At 38.4% G+C, this 17,358-nt stretch overlaps 1 protein-coding gene across 3 annotated transcripts in view; it reads right to left on the bottom strand.

Moving 5' to 3' along the window:
* NIPAL2 (NIPA like domain containing 2) overlaps positions 1-17,358 on the bottom strand; it is a 74,076-nt gene that overhangs the window by 11,225 nt on the left and 45,493 nt on the right. For all 3 annotated transcript variants that reach the window (XM_045896169.3, XM_045896170.3, XM_045896171.3), the window contains 2 exons: positions 14,868-14,989; positions 6,391-6,487 (listed from right to left, as the gene is read on the bottom strand). In XM_045896169.3, coding sequence (XP_045752125.1) covers positions 6,391-6,487; positions 14,868-14,989 — 219 coding nt within the window. The remainder of the gene's footprint in view (positions 1-6,390; positions 6,488-14,867; positions 14,990-17,358) is intronic.

The following is a 17,358-nucleotide window of genomic DNA, read 5'->3' as shown; positions in this document are numbered from 1 at the left end:
GCCTGGGTGGCTCAGATGGTTGGGCGTCTGCCTTCGGCTCGGGTCGTGATTCCGGGGTCCTGGGATCGAGTCCTGCATCGGGCTCCCTGCTCCGTGGGAGGCCTGCTTCTCCCTCTGCCTCTTTCTCTCTCTCTATCTCTCATGAATAAATAATTAAAATCTTAAAAAAAAAAAAATAGCAGCTGATGGCTAACCAGGGAAAGCCTCCCATAATCTCCTTTCCAAAAACTGAAAATATACTTTAATTTGAAGAGTACCACGGCACACTTCCAAATTAGACATTTTCTTTCCATTAAGAGTCATAATTAATGGAGAACAGGTGATAAATTCTAAAAACAAACCCCAAATCTGAACAAAGAGGTCCTTACAACCAGGCTTCTCTTCATCTCAAAATGTCTTTTGACCTCATCATTTTACATGTTTTCTACAGATTATGACAATAGTCATACCTTAGCTAACCTAGGAATTTTAAATATCTGCAATGATGTGTGTCACTTGATGGTTTAAGTTTGTAAGGTTAGCTCTTAAGGGACCTTGGTTTCCTCCTCAAAATTTTGCTTGCAATTAGAGCACAATGTGGTTATGGTCTTGTGGTCCGAACAGCCAGGTTTCCCAAAGGGATCATTAATGGGAAGGAGTTGAACACACTGTTCCATTAGCCTCACAACCTTCGGATTGCAAAGGCCCTTCAAGGTCATCTAATGCAACTACCATCTGATGTTAAATTATACTTAAACGCAAAACAAAAGCAAAAGTAGACTTTTTTATTAAACAGCTAAACCAACTATTGGCTTGCTATAGTTAATCACTGTATTTTCAAAGCATGTACAATCATCAACTGATTAATCACTCTTGTAACTCCGCAAGTTACTTCTAGGCTGGTGACAAGTATTTCCATTTTATTTTTGGGTGGGCGTGTGGTTAATGAAGACAGGTGAAAATACAAAATTTAACGCAGTATCATTCTAATATATATATATATAAATATATTTATGTATCTTCTCTTTTTATATACAGAAAAAAAGTCTAGGAAAAATGCTAGAAGAAACTACATCAAGATGCTATCAGTGGTTATCTCTAGGCACTGGGATTATGAATAATCTTTAAACTCATTTTTTTTAAGCTATAAAAGTTTACATGTTCCTTTAAGAAAATTGGGAAAAATGCAGAAAAGCCTGGAAAGAAAAATGAAAATCACCTGTAATCTCAACACTCATCCCCAAATCATTTTTAACTGGGAATATTTCTTTGTAGCTATTTTTCTGTCTCTAAGTATGAATATATTGTAACATATGAATCATACAGTATATACTATTTAGGAACCTATTTTCAATTGCCATTAAGTATTTTCTATGCCATTAAATATTCTTCTAAAGCATGATTTTCATCAGCTGGGGAATATGCCTTTGCATCAGTGTATACTTTATCTTGGCAATTCCCTATTTTTGCATACTTAGGTTGCATCTTTTTTTTTTTTTTTTGGTATTAAAAATGAGGCTGTGATGAATATTCCTGAACACAAATCTTTGCAACTCTGCCAATTGCCCTAGGAAAATCACCTAAAGGGGACTTTGTTAACAGCTGCTGTTCTTCTGAAATACACTGGCAAGCCGCCTTCTATAGAGTACCAGTCACACTCCCATAATACTGTACAGCAGTGCTCAGTTACATGGATTTTTATATTTTTCTTGATGAATCTCTTTTCTTAATTCTCAACAGTAGACATTAGAGCAAACCATTTTTACCGGACATAGCTGACCTGTGTTTGAAATCTGGCCTTCTCAGTTCCCTCCTACTTCATCAATTGTTCCTTCCAGAGACTTTCCCAAATTGCCATCAATGTCTCCTTATTAGAGCCATCAATATTTCATTTATTAATTTGGCTTCTCTAATCTGAGCATGCAGAGCAGAGAGAAGGACCTCCTAGCTTTCCAGCTTCCTGATCAGCTGAGCATTCTGCTGGGAGTCTTAAGACTCCTTTAAGAAAGAAGACTGCAAGGGCGCCTGGATGGCTCAGTCATTAAGTGTCTGCCTTCAGCTCAGGTCATGATCTCAGGGTCCTGGGATCGAGCCCCGTATTGGGCTCCCTGCTTGGCAGGAGGCCTGCTTCTCCCTTTCCCACTCCCCCTGCTTGTGTTCCCTCTTTCACTGTGTATCTCTGTCAAATAAATAAATAAAATCTTAAAAAAAAAAAAGAAAAAGAAAGAAGATTGCAGGCACAAGCATGGGGCACCACCCACCAAGATCTCTTTCTTCCCAACTTTACTTTGTTTTCTTTTTTAGTTCATTTTTTAATCTGTCACACAAACAATATTATGTTAATAAAGTAAAAGAAAAATCCACCTGCCTACTGCCTCTCATTCATTTCCAGTGTATGCCTCATGCGTGCTTTTTTTTTTAAATTTTACTTTATTTTATTATGTTATGTTAGTCACCACACAATACATCATTAGTTTTTGATGTAGTGTTCCATGATTCCTTATTTTCGTATAACACCCAGTGCTCCATGCAGAACGTGCCCTCCTTAATACCCATGCGTGCTTTTAATCACCGCGAAGGCAGGTATAATATTGTGTGCTACTCTTTCATTTAACCTGACACTATACATATTTTTCAAAGCTGCTACATGATTTTCACAATCATTTTTTCTTGTAAAAGTCATTACTGATCATTGTAAAATGCCCAGCCAGCACAGGTAAGTATAAAGTGAAGAGTGGGTATCTTTTTCCATTTTTTTACTGTAGTGAGAACACTTCTGGTTTTCACCAATGGGTGTGCTCCAGCTTTGGGGTTAAGAGAAATATGTTCTCGGGGTGCCTGGGTGGCTCAGTCGTTAAGCGTCTGCCTTCGGCTCAGGTCATGATCTCAGGGTCCTGGGATCGAGCCCCGCATGGGGCTCCCTGCTCGGCGGGAAGCCTGCTTCTCCCTCTCCCACTCCCCCTGCTTGTGTTCCCTCTCTCACTGTGTCTCTCTGTCAAATAAATAAAATCTTAAAAAAAGAGAGAGAGAAATACGTTCTTCCAATGCCATAGAGACAGAGAATAGAATGGTGGTTGTCAGGGGCTGGGGATAGGGGCAGATGGGGTGATGTAGGTGAAAGGGTCCAAATGTTTAGTTTAAGAAGAGCTAAGTTCTGAGGATCTAAGACACAGCATGGTGACTACAGTTAATAACGCGGTACTGTGTACTCCAAGGTTGCTGAGAGATCCTAAGCTTTCTCACTGCACACACACAAAACAGTGAACTACATTAACCATACGAGGTGATAAATATGTTCATTATATCTTGAGCTCGGTAATCACTCTACAATGTATATGCATATCAAATTATCGTGTTGTGTACTTTAGATATATACGCTATATGTGTTAATTATTTCCCAATAGTGAAAATTATTAAAAAGAGAGAAATATGTTGTTAACACACAGATATTTCTATTCCGATTGCATTTCAAATTCTTTATTAGGAATGGATATTAAACTTTAACATGTCTTTCCAGCATCGATTTACATGATATTTCCCTTCTGAGTCATTAACATGATGAACTATGTTAATGGATTTCTTAAAGAACCATCCTTTCATTCCCATAATTAATTTAGTTAATTCAAAATGTATACTTTGCACTCACTGTCCTCAGTTCTAGGTAATTATATACCGTGTCACTAGAACAGACATGACTGCGTCCTCATAGAACTAATCGGGTGGGGGAGATGAGTTCATACCAGAATATAAGTATATGAGTAAACTATGCAAGTACAAATTATTATAAGTGTTACAAAGAAAAAAGAACCAGTTTCATTAAGACCACTTGGTCTTAAATGAAGAATGATTTTTTTTTTCTGGATTCTACCTACCTCTTTTTATTAGAGACTTTTACAGTAATATTCAGTAGTGAAATTAGTTCATGGTATTCTTTATGTGTGGTGTTTGGGATCAGTATTTATACTGATTATGTTAAAAAAAAAAAGGCGAAAGCTTTCTTCTTATGTCCTCAAATAGTTTGAACAACATCAGAATAATCTGTTTCTTAAAGATTTAAAGGCATTAGTGTCTAGGTTGAAAGTAAAAGTATATAGTCCTGGTTCTTTTCAGGATGTAGCTTCTATTTCCTCCATAGTTATTTTCCTTTATTTAACCAAGTTTTCATATTTGTTTTCAATTTTATTTCTAATTTTGGGTATTTGAGATTTTTTTTTTTTTTTTTTTGTCTTATGGAGGATCTATTGTAATGTCTTTAAGCATAGAGTCTTGGGTTTATTTATCAATCCATTGCTTTTCTATTCTCTATTTCATTAATTTTTACCTTTATTAATTGCTCCTTTCTGCTCACCTCAGCTTTATTTCAGTGTTTTTCTTCCCTAACTTTTTGAGTGGAATGCTTGACTTACATTTAAAGTAATGAATTTCCTTCTGAATACAGCATTAGTCATCAACTATAGGTTTAATAGTAAGTGTTTTCATAATAATTTAAAAAATATATGCTGTAATGAAATCTTGGTTTCCACTTGGGCCCAGCTCCAGTTTAAGAGTAGTGTTAACATTTCCAGATGTTACGGTTTTACTCGTTTCTATTTTTGTTATTATTTTCTGTTTTTCTTTCACTGTGATCTGAGAATGTGGTCTGTACTATTTCAACTTCCTGGACTTTATCAAGGATTTCTTTGCGGCCAATTACACGATTAACTTCTGTAAATGTCACACAGGCACTTGAAAGCAGGTGTATGGTCTGCTTTCAGGATTTAGAGTTCAACATTAGATCAAAATTAAGGACTCATTCCTCTATCCTTACATATCTTTCTGTCTACCTACCTTCCATGAGCTAAGAGAAGTTTCTACTCCTCTCACATTTCTGTTAATGTAGTTTTCAAAAGAGCTGCTGTCCGAGTCTCCTGAGGCCTCCTGGCCTTGGTGTCTCCCCCTCCCACCCCCCAGGCCCACCCTGCTGAGCAGCTAAATACTAATGTGGGGCTTCCAGGAGCCTCTGTTGCATCTAATGCTTCCACCTTGATTTTAACTTAGATAGTAATAGTATGGCCTTCTGCTTTCTTTTACTTTCAAACAGAGTTACTTTGTTTTAGATGACATTTATTTACGTATGAAGCCAAAGTATTTCACAACCAGCAAGGGCCAGTTAGAAAGGGCACTATGTCTACAACTCTCATAGATCTGAACCAGAGAACACTGGCTGAATCCAATTTCAGGATCTTTCAAAATCAGGCTGGGAATTTTTCTGAAGTCCAATTTGGGAATCTTTCTTTATTACCAGGTAAATTTACCCCATTTACATTTACGATCATAACTGATGTGTATGATCTTAATACTGTTATCTTACTTTCCTATTTAAAATTTCCTTTGTTTTCAATATTTTCCTATATACTTCACATTTTGTCTCTCGGTTGTTTGCTTTTGTTCTCCCTATCTGGTAATTTGGAAAGGAACAAATATAAAGTTCTTTTTCTGTTCTTTTGATCAATAGCATACCTGAACATAGTATAAATTTGTTTCTATAAGTAACTACCACAAATACAAATCTTCCAATTTAAAGGAGAGAATTGGGTCGTGAAATGAAAAAAAATGAAAGCTCCAGCCTTCCTTAACATGAGCGCTGCCTGTCCCACTGGTGTAAGTATAACCTACAGAGTCCTAGCAAACAACACCTGATGTATGGATCATCTTATCTGCAAAGAGGCAAAAGAAGCATTATAAATAAATATTTTAAAAGGCAATTTTTCCAAATGATTAGTGAGAGCTCCTAGTGTTGATTTAAATGAGAGAGAGAGAGAGAGAGAGAGAGAGAGTGTGTGTGTGTGTATATGAGAAAGAGGAGGAGAGAGGGTAGATTTTAAAAATATATATAGTGGGCTTATAGAAGCAACACTTTTCAAATTTTATAAGGTGACTCTGGAAACAAAAGGAGATGGGTGGGTCAACAATGAATGAAAGAAATGTATTTAAGAAAATCATACTGCTTACATTTACGTTTCTTATTAGCCACATTTCATTAAAGTTTTTTAAAACATGTAAACAAGATCGGTCTTGGTAAGTAATTCCTGATACAAAAGTTTCAGTTGGGATCATTCATTTGTTCCTCTTTTAATAATTTTCAATTATGTACTAAGAAAGACAATCCTCAAATTGTCAGACAGCAAATAAAATTACCAAGAAGTAAAAACCCTTACATATGTTTTTAAAAGAATTAAACATACCAATTGTAGCCATGGACACGCAAAATATAATTTGTGTAATTGAGACTGGGTTTATTACTACAGATCAGAGTTGAAAAGTAGAAATGACGAGAAAGGAATCGAATGAATGCTCAAGAGCCTCCTTCCAATCTCTTTCCTGACTTCGCACGGCTAGATTAGAGAATTAGGAAACAAAGCGTGTCCTTACCGAGAAGTGCCACCAGGGTTAACAGTATCACCATGTGCTTCATTCCCTTTCTCTTATGGAAATATAGCAGAGTGCAGAAAATTAATATTTCTAAAATCTAGAAATGAAAAAGATGAAAAAGAGTAAACTATAAATTATTTTATACAAAGTCTTCAGAATGCCACACTTCCCTTTCTGATTTTGCAACAGTTTTCCTATGAGAGCTGAGGGTGACTGGTGTTCCTAAGATAATTATAAACATATGAGAACAATATAAGGAGCCTTAGGCATCCAGACCCAGAGCTCTAACCTCACCTATATGCCAAAGACCCTGAGATGGGCAACTCCAGTCTCATTTATCCAACGATCTTCTAGGCATCTCCACATGCACGTTTAATAGCCATATCCCCAAAATATGGGCAATGCTAAACTCCTGAGTGCCTTCCTTGCCTACCTATCCCTCCTGGGGCCTTCACCCCCCAATGAATGGCATCAATACATACCTCATTGCATCAGCTGGTAACTCCTTCCTTTCCCCCACTCCCTGACACCTTCTCTCTAACCCCTGCAATAGCTTCCAATTTGTCTCTGATTCGACTCTTGCCTCTACAATCCAGCCATTCAGCAGCCAGAGGAATCATTTCAAAGCACAACTTGAATAATGACATATGTTATTTGTAGAGAACATATATGATACACACATAAGGTATTTACATAATATGACAAGCAGTCGCGTGCCCTGCACCCAGCCAGAGAGAGAGAACCTGCCAAGACCTCTGAAGTCTCTTGTGCACCACTCCCCAATTGTACTCCGCTCCTCCTAGGATCTCCCCAGCAACCACTACAATGAATTTTTGTGTTTACTATTTACTTTCTTTATAGTTTACTACCTTTTATGTATCCTCAAACAGCACCCTGTTTATTTTTGCATATGTTTGGACTTTATACATGCAGAATCATACTTGTTTTCACTTCCTGGTTTTTGCATATGTTTGGACTTTATACACCTGAGCCAGCCACAGATGGCCTCCCCCACAGTTCTCTGCAAAGCTCAGATGGCTCCCGCCTTTGGGCCTTTGCCCTAACTACTGGAGTTGCCTGGAATATTCCTTCCCCCATCTCCCTACAATGGCTTCTTCCAATCACTCAAATTTCAGCTTGAAGATCACCTCCTCCGAGACATCTTCTCTGACCACTCTGATCCAGCAGAGCCACCCCTTGTCTACTGTAGAGAGTTTTATCATCATCTGGACTATTTCCTGTTCATGCTTTTATGGGTTTCTTTTCTGTCTCCCTGACTAGCACATGAATGAGAACAGGGACCTTATCTGTCCTCTTCGCTACTGTCTTCAGTGCCTGGGCACTGTCGGTCACTCAATCCATATTTATGGAATTAATGAATAAATGACACCTCAAATTTATTACGAGCAACTTGCCAAAAACCAGACCTAATGTCTAAAAAATTGAGTGTTCAATAAATATTAATTGACCGAATGTCTAAAATTTTCCTACCCTTAAGAAAACGGGAACGTAATTTTGAGTTCTCAATTTTATTTTTGTTTTAACATTGTTTCTTTTTTGAAGTCCTTCAGATAACCTGAAGCAAAGCTATTTTTTTTTCAAGGAGGCAGTATCCCTGGATTGAAATCATAAATATGAATGTTTACTTCTCTGACGTCAGACATGTAAAAACACCACCACTAATTTTTTTTCTTAAAAATTACTAGAGTTAGGGACTTCACTACATTCAGGCCTGCATTTTACTTATGGAGCCCTCCTCTAAATCAACATGAATCTCTGCTGTTTCAGTTCAAGGTCTGCTTGTTTTTTACCCCTTTAATTCTCTGTGGGCATGGAAAGCAGCAGGACCATATCTTCCTCATTAAAAAACCTTTCATCTCATATGGAAGATTAAGTCATCCCTCAGTCTTTTCCTGGTTAATTAAACTAATTACTTTAACTTTTTCTTATAGGACTTATTTGCCAGGCCTTTAATTTAATCAAGTCGTGCTACAAAAGCTATTAAACTCCTATCACTTTGCCTTCCCCAAAGCTGCCATCAAAACGTTGGGTGTCCCAATGTCTGTACGGATCTTCAATTGTTAACAGAAATATCCCTGCCGGCTTTGTCCCCGCTTCAACCACAGGCTTCCATTTCTCACATGATACAATTACAAATGACTCACAGCAGCGTTTGGGACCCCTGTATTCGTTGCTGGAGACAAGGAGGTTCTTCCTGCACTAAATGCACAGAGCGTGTTAGCTAAATCTATTAGCAAGAGGATGATTACTTTTGGGAGCGGATGGGGGAAAATGAGGGGAGTTATCAGTTCTAAATATCACATATGACTTTTTTCCAAATTCCATCTCTGTGGCTCCAGATAAATAAAACATGAGCTCCTCTGACTCAGAATGACTGTAGTCGCCCTATGTTCTGTCTTGTGGCAAGAGGTCATAGAGCTCCCAGGAATAAAATATTCAAGCAGCACAAATTCATGTTGGTTTTTTTTTTCCTAGCAACATTTTCTTCCTCTCTGAAAATAACAATATTAAAGCAGCTGTGATTTCTACAGGTTGCTGAGACCCAGGAAGAGGCTGCTTTGCTGACTGCTACCTCAGAGGTCAGAAATAATAACAGCACTTACCGAAGGCTTACTAAATGCTATTCTTGCACTAATTCATGGAATCCTCACAACAACCTTAGGAGGTAGGCACTATTATCCCCATTTGACAGATGAGGAAACCAAGGCTCAGAGGGGTTAAGTGATATACATCTGGTAGGCAGAATAATGGCCTTCCAAAGATGCCCATGTTCTAATCTCTGTAACTTGTGTGTATGTTACTTTACATGGCAAAGGGGCTTTGGAGATGTGATTAAGGCTATGGACCTTGAGATGGGGAGATTATCTTGGATTATCCAAGTGGGTTTGAAGTAATTGTATGAGTCCTAAAAAGCAGAGAACCTTCCCAGGCCTGGTCAGAGAGAGATGTAATGTGAGAAAGAACAGAGTCAAGGAATTCTGGTGGCATTCTTAGCAGCTGGGAAAGGCAAGGAAACGGCTTCTCCTCCAGAGGCACTAGCAAGGAATATGGCCCTGCCAGTACCTTGATTTTAGTCCAGTGAGACCCGTGTTGGACTTCTGACCTTCAAAACTGTAAGATAAGAAGTCTGTATTGTTTTAAGACACTAAGCTGGTGACAATTTGTTACAGAAGTAATAGGAAACTAACCTAGGTTTTGGTATCTGAAGTCTTTCCAGGGGAACCAACGTTCCATGCTCATGGATTGGAAGAACAAATATTGTGAAGATGTCAATGCTACCTAGAGCAATCTACACATTTAATGCAATCCCTACCAAAATACCATCCACTTTTTTCAAAGAAATGGAACAAATAATCCTAAAATTTGTATGGAACCAGAAAAGACCCCACATAGCCAGCGGAATGTTGAAAAAGAAAAGCAAAGCTGGCAGCATCACAATTCCGGACTTCCAGCTCTATTACAAAGCTGCCATCATCAAGACAGTATGGTACTGGCACAAAAACAGACACATAGACCAATGGAACAGAACAGAGAGCCCAGAAATGGACCCTCAAATCTATGGTCAACTCATCTTTGACAAAGCAGGAAAGAATGTCCAGTGGAACAAAGATAGTCTCTTCAACAAATGGTGTTGGGAAAATTGGATAGCCACATGCAGAAGAATGAAACTGGACCATTACACCACACACAAAAATAGACTCAAAATGGATGAAAGACCTAAATGTGAGACAGGAGTCCTTCAAAATCCGAGAGAAGAACACAGGCAGCAATCTCCTCTACCTCAGCCGCAGCAACTTCTTCCTAGATACATCGCCAAAGGCAAGGGAAGCAAGGGCAAAAATGAACTATTGGGACTTCATCAAGATAAAAAGCTTTTGCACAGCAAAGGAAACAGTCAACAAAACCAAAAGACAACTGACAGAATGGGAGAAGATATTTGCAAATGACATATCAGATAAAGGGCTAGTATCCAAAATCTATAAAGAACTGATCAAACTCAACACCCAAAGAACAAATGATCCAATCAAGAAATGGGCAGAAGACATGAACAGATATTTTTCCAAAGAAGACATCCAAATGGCCAACAGACACATGAAAAAGTGCTCAACATTGCTCGGTATCAGGGAAATCCAAATCAAAACCTCAATGAGATACCATCTCACACCAGTCAGAATGGCTAAAATTAATAAGTCAGGAAACAATAGATGTTGGTGAACGCTGTGAATTGTGTAAGACTGATGAATCACAGACCTGTACCTCTGAAACAAATAATACATTATACGTTAAAAAAAAAAAAAAAGAAGAAGATAGTAGGAAGGGAAAAATGAAGGGGGGTGGAATCGGAGGGGGAGACGAACCATGAGAGACTATGGACTCTGAGAAACAAACTGAGGGTTTTAGAGGGGAGGGGGGTAGGGGGATGGGTTAGCCCAGTGATGGGTATTAAGGAATTAAGCAGGGCACGTATTGAAAGGAGCACTGGGTGTTATTCGTAAACAATGAATCATGGAACACTACATCAAAAACTAATGATGTAATGTATGGTGACTAACATAACATAATAAAATTAAAAAAAAAAAAAAAGAATCTTCGGGATGAATTTTCTGAATTGACTCCGGGGTTTTCTGGATTGATTCTCTAATCTAACTAGATTTAAGGGCACTCATCACCCTGCGGAGGTGGGCTGCCTGGTTTTGAATTCTTAGTATTCATGTAACCTCGGACAGGTTACCTACCTCAGTTTCCCCATCTGCTGCAGAGGTAAAGGACAGAACGGACTCAGAGCTCTGCCCAGGGCTCAGCGTGCTCGGTGAGCGGCGGCTGCAGCTACCGCAGAAGTGGGCCCAGTGCAGATGTGCAAGGGCTGTATGCATTCCGACGGCAAAGCAAAGGAACCCCGTGTGATACAGAGTGAAGCCTGAGAAAAACAGCTATTTTTCCCTTCATGTTTTCAACACCTGGTGGGTTTTGAAGTAGCTCTGCCGGTAAGGCTGACTTAATAATTAGCTTAGAATGACCCCAAAAAATAGGGCTCGGCCCCTGCTTCTGCTGATTTAATTTTTTTGTCTGGTGGAGACAAAATGAGCACCATGCAGATTATTTTGTGAAGGATCTTATGTTCACGACAGAAGTTGCCATATGAATGCTCTGTTGGAAAGTCTGGGTGGGCAAAACGGCCACAACCAAGCCTGCCAAAGAACATGAAGTAATTGAGGCTCAGGGCCGAATTTCCTTACGTGGGCTCTGTGGACCGCATTGATAGGCGTTACTCAACCAAAGGTCCTTCGAGAAAAGGACCCCGTGGTCAGCAAGCCTGTTTCCTTCCTAAAGGACCTCTGGCTTTGAACATGCTAACAGAGATGAATTTCTCAGAGAGGGCCATGTTATGCACAAGCTTTCCTCGCAAGTTTAACCTTGAAAATGCACTTGTTTTTTGTGAACAGAGGTTGGGAAAGGCTGTTTTAGTGGGTGAGCAAAGGACATGTCATTCTTCACTGGCCAGTTGATACCAGGCTTCTCAAATCCTCTTCCTACCAAAAAGAGAACCAGCTCAGGGGACAGGCTCCTGGGCCTTGTTTCTGAGGCCTCCACCTTGTGTAAGCCTTAAGGGTAACCTGGACATCCACCCGGTACAGGTAAACCCACGAGACAAGGAGATGCTATCAGCTTCCTGGGATACGATTTTACAATCCCCTTTTGAGAAATGTGAAACTTATCCAGACAAAAATATTTTTATTCATTGTATTAGTTATTTGATCAGTCCTGAAAAGCATTTCAGGTACTGCATTTATCCTTGGTGTAATCCAAGAACAGCTAGATGAATGATTCTTTAAAGAACAGTCTTAATGGCTGTAATTATGATCTTTGCAGTCATGGTTGGCAGAAAAAGCACAGAAACTGCCACCTCCAAGGATTAAATATTAATTACTTTAATGCTTAACAGATTTAAACCAAACTTCAGCTCAAGATCTTAGCATATAATTGATATCTTTAAATTCCAAACTAAGATAATGCAGATAATTCCCTTTAGAGTCTACAGCCAATAGTGTTATTCAAATGTGACTTTATTAAAGATTTATTTTATACTATCTTATAAATACCTGAAATTAGTTACATTTTTGGGTGACATTTACTTTCAAATATACTTTCATTATTTTATAGGAATATGGGCCTCTCCCAGGACACTAAAATCCCTGTTACAGGAATTCTTCTCTAGACCCTGGGTGTCTAATCAGTTGAATGAACTAGTGAATAAATGAATGAATGAATTTAAGAGTTGACTTTGGAAAGTGGCAAAATGCAAGTAATGTCAGAGTGTTTTTTTGTGGAACTTTAAGGTTTAATAAAAAGTAGTTTTGTTCTTTTCAATGTTTCCTCTGGTGTTAAAACAATATAAGATATGTCATCGTCAAACAATGCTGTTTATTCCAGGTAATTAAGTCTTGATGCAACTTTAATCTCCAAAGGATTCAACTCTGGCTATTCATTTTCTGGTCACAGACTGTGTGACCCCTTTCCTACTGGATGAAGAATTTGTTTTGCCTGTAGGCAAAGAATAATAATATGGTGGTAAGACTTCAAGTCTGGGCTACCATGAAACACTAGGTAAATCCTTCTAGAGCCTTGGATTTGATTGATGAACTCTGTTAAAGGGTTGGGTCTGGTGGATAAGCAGGAGGATTACAATGGGGCAGAGGAAGCACAAAGTACGACAGGCCTGAGGAAGGCTAATCTGAGCTGGAAAGTCCAATCCTAAAGGTTGATGGAGAGCAGGAGGAAGGGGGGCGTTCCAATACAAGAAAGAAGAGAGTTCAGGGGAGAAGATATTAAGTTCAGTTTTTGAGATGATACATTTGAGGAACCTATGAGACATCCAGGCAGGGATGAATAATAAGTGGACCGATGAGAACACAGATCTGCAACTCAGAAGAGGCCTGGGAAAGAGATGTAGGTCTGGATTTACAAGTCTTCCTATAGGATGATGGGGGTTGGCAATGAGATCACCCTAGAAAACTATGGAAGAGTATGTACCTGAATAGATAAAGAGTGGTTGGCACAAGAGAAGGAGGTACCCACCAAGAGAATGGGATGGACGGTCAGAGAGGAAGAGGAGAAACAGGGAAAACAAAATGAGGAAACCAGGAAAGAGAGGGGCTCAAGGAAATGATGGGTCACTAGTAAATGCTGCACAAGGTTCAAGAAGCAGCAGGACCAAAAAAGCAATTCCGCTTGGCAATTCGTGGGTGCGGAGGGAATCTACCAGATTAAAATGAGTGAGGAGTGACTAGGAGCTGGGAAAGTAGAGGAGAGAGTGGAGTGGGGGGAAAACAGGACAGTTTATGACAGAGTGTGTAAGGATGAGGAGATTTTTTTTTTTTTTAAAGCAGAGAAACCTGAGTATCTTTGTTGAGTAAGAAAATAGCATAGTGGGAGGCTACGAAGAGAAAATACTGTAAGCATTTGTGCTCCAGGGGTCAGAATTTTATGTCAGAGACAGCAAGATACATAGAATTCCTATCACACGGACTAAGGACGGTCAGATAATAATGTAGGACCATGTAGTCTCCACTGTGAGCAAATCTCACCAAAAAACATGTCCCTACAAATGCCAATGTCACACTTGAATAATAGGTGTATGAAGTAGGGTCATACTAGCTTATCTGTTACAGTGGCAGAGGACTAGACCAGATAGCTTTTTGAAGTCACTTCTAATCCTAAAGATGTATGATTCTCTGTGCTTTGATTCTTTTTGTTGAATTCACAATTATTTTACTAATACAGTTCTTGGTTAAATGCTCATGACCTCTATCCCAGTTTTCTTACCACCTGCCCTTCCTGGAATATGTTGATTCTGCAACCTAAACCAACTTCTGTAACAAGTTACATACCAACTGTCTCCAGCACATTCGATAGTCACTGAATCAAATAAAATATCCCAATTAGTGCCTTCAAATTTCTACATCAGCTCATTCCATTCTTTTTTTCTTTTTTTACACATCTCCCAATATTACCCTACTGCTGTCTACTTCTCCCCAGACAGTCTGCTGCATTCGTCTCAAAGAATACTTTTTTGAAGAAAATATCTATCTCGAATAAAAGTCGATGAAGTTAAATGTGTCTTCAGGCATTTCCCTTTGACCTAGGAAGAGAGGTTTTTTGGGTTTGTTTTTTACTTTGAGTTGTCCTACAACATGTTGCTTTGGAATTTGCTGGACTAAATATTGTGGAAATTGTTCCAGTGACAAGTCACCCCCAAGAATAGGATACTCAGGAAATTGGGGGTGTTCTATCGTTGATTTAGTGTTTCAAATACCTTGGCCTTGGTCAAATATATTTACAATTTAATGAGATATTAATGCTGAGAAGAAAAGACTTTATTCATTCTCTAACATCTGCATGTACCAATGGTCTAGATAATAGAACTTCTGGTAGAGTAAAATGTTTAAGATTCTTACCACATAGATCAGGAACTGCCAGCCAACAAAGTAATACTGTACCATTCTTGCAGAGATAGACTGACTTCTATTTGGAGCAAAGTTCACCAATAAGTATGTTCCCGCAAATGCCAATGTCATACCTTTAAATAAAATTGAAAAGACAAACCAAGTTGAAAAGGGATATTTAAGCCTTTTTGTCAATTCAAATATTACCTATAGAATGAGCATTACTTATAAAAGTGCCTTTAGTCCCTCCCTATTAAAATATGATTCATCAAACCATCCCTAGATAGCATCATGCATTCACTTGATGGCATTATCTTTAAAACGGGGGATAAGGGCCAGGGAAAGGGTGTGGTCGGACCTAACTTCTGATTTTTCTTTTTTGTTCCAGATGAATCCTTGCCTCTTCAGAAAACCTTTCCCCAAAGATGGGAAAGATCAGAACACATGCATTTGGACACATGAAAACATATCCAAGCTGGCTGTTTATTTCTATGTGGACCAGTAAGTACACGATAGATCTAGATCCATCAGAGCCCAGAGAGTGGAGAAGTCTATCACCTGATGATGACCTGATGATCTACTCTGTACTTATTCATCTTTGAAGCCTTTACACACACACACACACGATTTTACACTTTGAAACTCTGGTAAAAGAGCACCTTAATCATTGCCATGTATTGGAGTCCTTTTAGCAGAAATAACAAAGGTGAATGCTGACTTTGCTATAAGATTTATTTACTCCCATTCAGAATCTAGAATTCTAGGGCCAACTTAGTAAAATATCCACATTTTAAGCATAAGTAAGGAATGTGTTACTGTCATCCCTTTAACAGTATTTAAAATAATAGAGGAAAGAAATGTGTATGGGAAGCGGGTCTATGTAAGGGGGAGTAAAGGGAGGCCTTGACATTCCAAATAACACTGAAAACTGCTTATTTATTAACAATCAGTAGAGAAAAATTGATACAGGTAGCATTTTTCAGATAGCACCCTTGAAAACATAATTCAACTTGTTTCATCACTAAGGTCAGCACTGTTGTGTATATAATTTACAACCAGCACTGACTCTAACCTGAAGCAGTTTGGCTCGTCTATAAAATCTCACAATTGGAAGACACCAATTTCCTGTTCCTCTTAACCAAATGATTTAGGGTTTTGAACTTTTGTTTCTGAAAACAAACAGCATTTGACTTTTCACACAAGCTAGACGATAGCTATTTGAGGTATTGTAGAAGCTATAAAATAAGCTTCCTCTAATGTTAAGAGCTTACTCAGTAATACTTTGTGAAGGCAGAAATTATATACAAAATTTCAAAAGCTATTTCTAATGAGAGTTTTAAAAATAAATAAAACTATATATATTATTAAGCATTGCGATAAAAGGAAAATAATAAAAATTACAAGTACCTAAGAAACCTGGGCAAAATTATTGTGGTCAGCCCCACCCTTTCTTTGGAAAAGAAAAAAAGATCTTGTAATTGTTCAATATTAGGTTCCTAGGAGGATGGGCTTCTAAAAAAAAAAACCAGTCTTCTAAACTTGGTATAGTGCAGTAGAATAAATGCATTGAATACAACTTAAAAACCGCAGAGACTTCCAGCTTTCTTTTGTGAAATCCAAATTTCTTATTTTTATTGAGTTCCTCTGCCAGTAATTTTTTTTTTATCTCCACTAGCTGTATCTAGTGTGATTACATTTCTTTATTTTTAAATTTAGTTTTGATTGGGTAACACATGCATATGTAAAAAATTCAAAAGACACACAAGGGTGGTGAGTGAAAAGTTAAATCTCTCGTACACCCTTCTGGCCCACTAGTTCCCCTCCTGGCAGTAAACACTGCCACCAACTCTTCGATTTCCCTTTTCAGAGGTGTTTTATGCAGGTGTGTGAGAGAGTGCATGCGTTTGAGTTTTCTACACAAACAGTAGCATATTATATACACTTTTCTGTACCTTGCTTTTGTTCTATTTAACAGAACATCTTGGAGAACATTTCACATCAGTGTATATAGGGCAGCCTCATTCTTTTTAAGTCTGCATAATGTCCCATTCTCTGGAGGGAGTGTTATTTAACTTAACTTTCCAACAGGGTCCCTGTTTCCCATCTGCTTCCACATTTGCATACTGAGCCCATTTCTACAAATGTAGATCTTCACTGCATTTCAAAACTCCTTGAAAACAAATAAAATGACTCATGATTTTGCAATTATACTTTCAAAGTACTTCTGCACATGTATTATGTCACTTGAGCCCCATGTCACTGTGGATCTAGTTAATGACTCTAGGGCAGCTCAGTAGGTCACACATCGTTTCTTCTTAATAATTTTAATTTCCACTTCCTCTGACAATTACAAAGGTAGTTCTAAATAGCTGCTGTTACACGTTTGTTTACTGGGTGTCATTTGTATTTGTCTGTGTGACTCACGGTCTCCTTTACGGATCATGTGCACGTGTTTCCTAAGTGTTTAGAAGTGTTGAAGATACTCATTAGCAGCTCCTTATAT

This window comes from Mirounga angustirostris, unplaced genomic scaffold, assembly GCF_029215605.1.
Source record: "Mirounga angustirostris isolate CCGP_5_RB_7025 unplaced genomic scaffold, mMirAng1.0.hap1 SCAF_4, whole genome shotgun sequence".
NCBI lineage: Eukaryota > Metazoa > Chordata > Mammalia > Carnivora > Phocidae > Mirounga > Mirounga angustirostris.
This window is presented reverse-complemented; position numbering and strand designations above follow the sequence as displayed.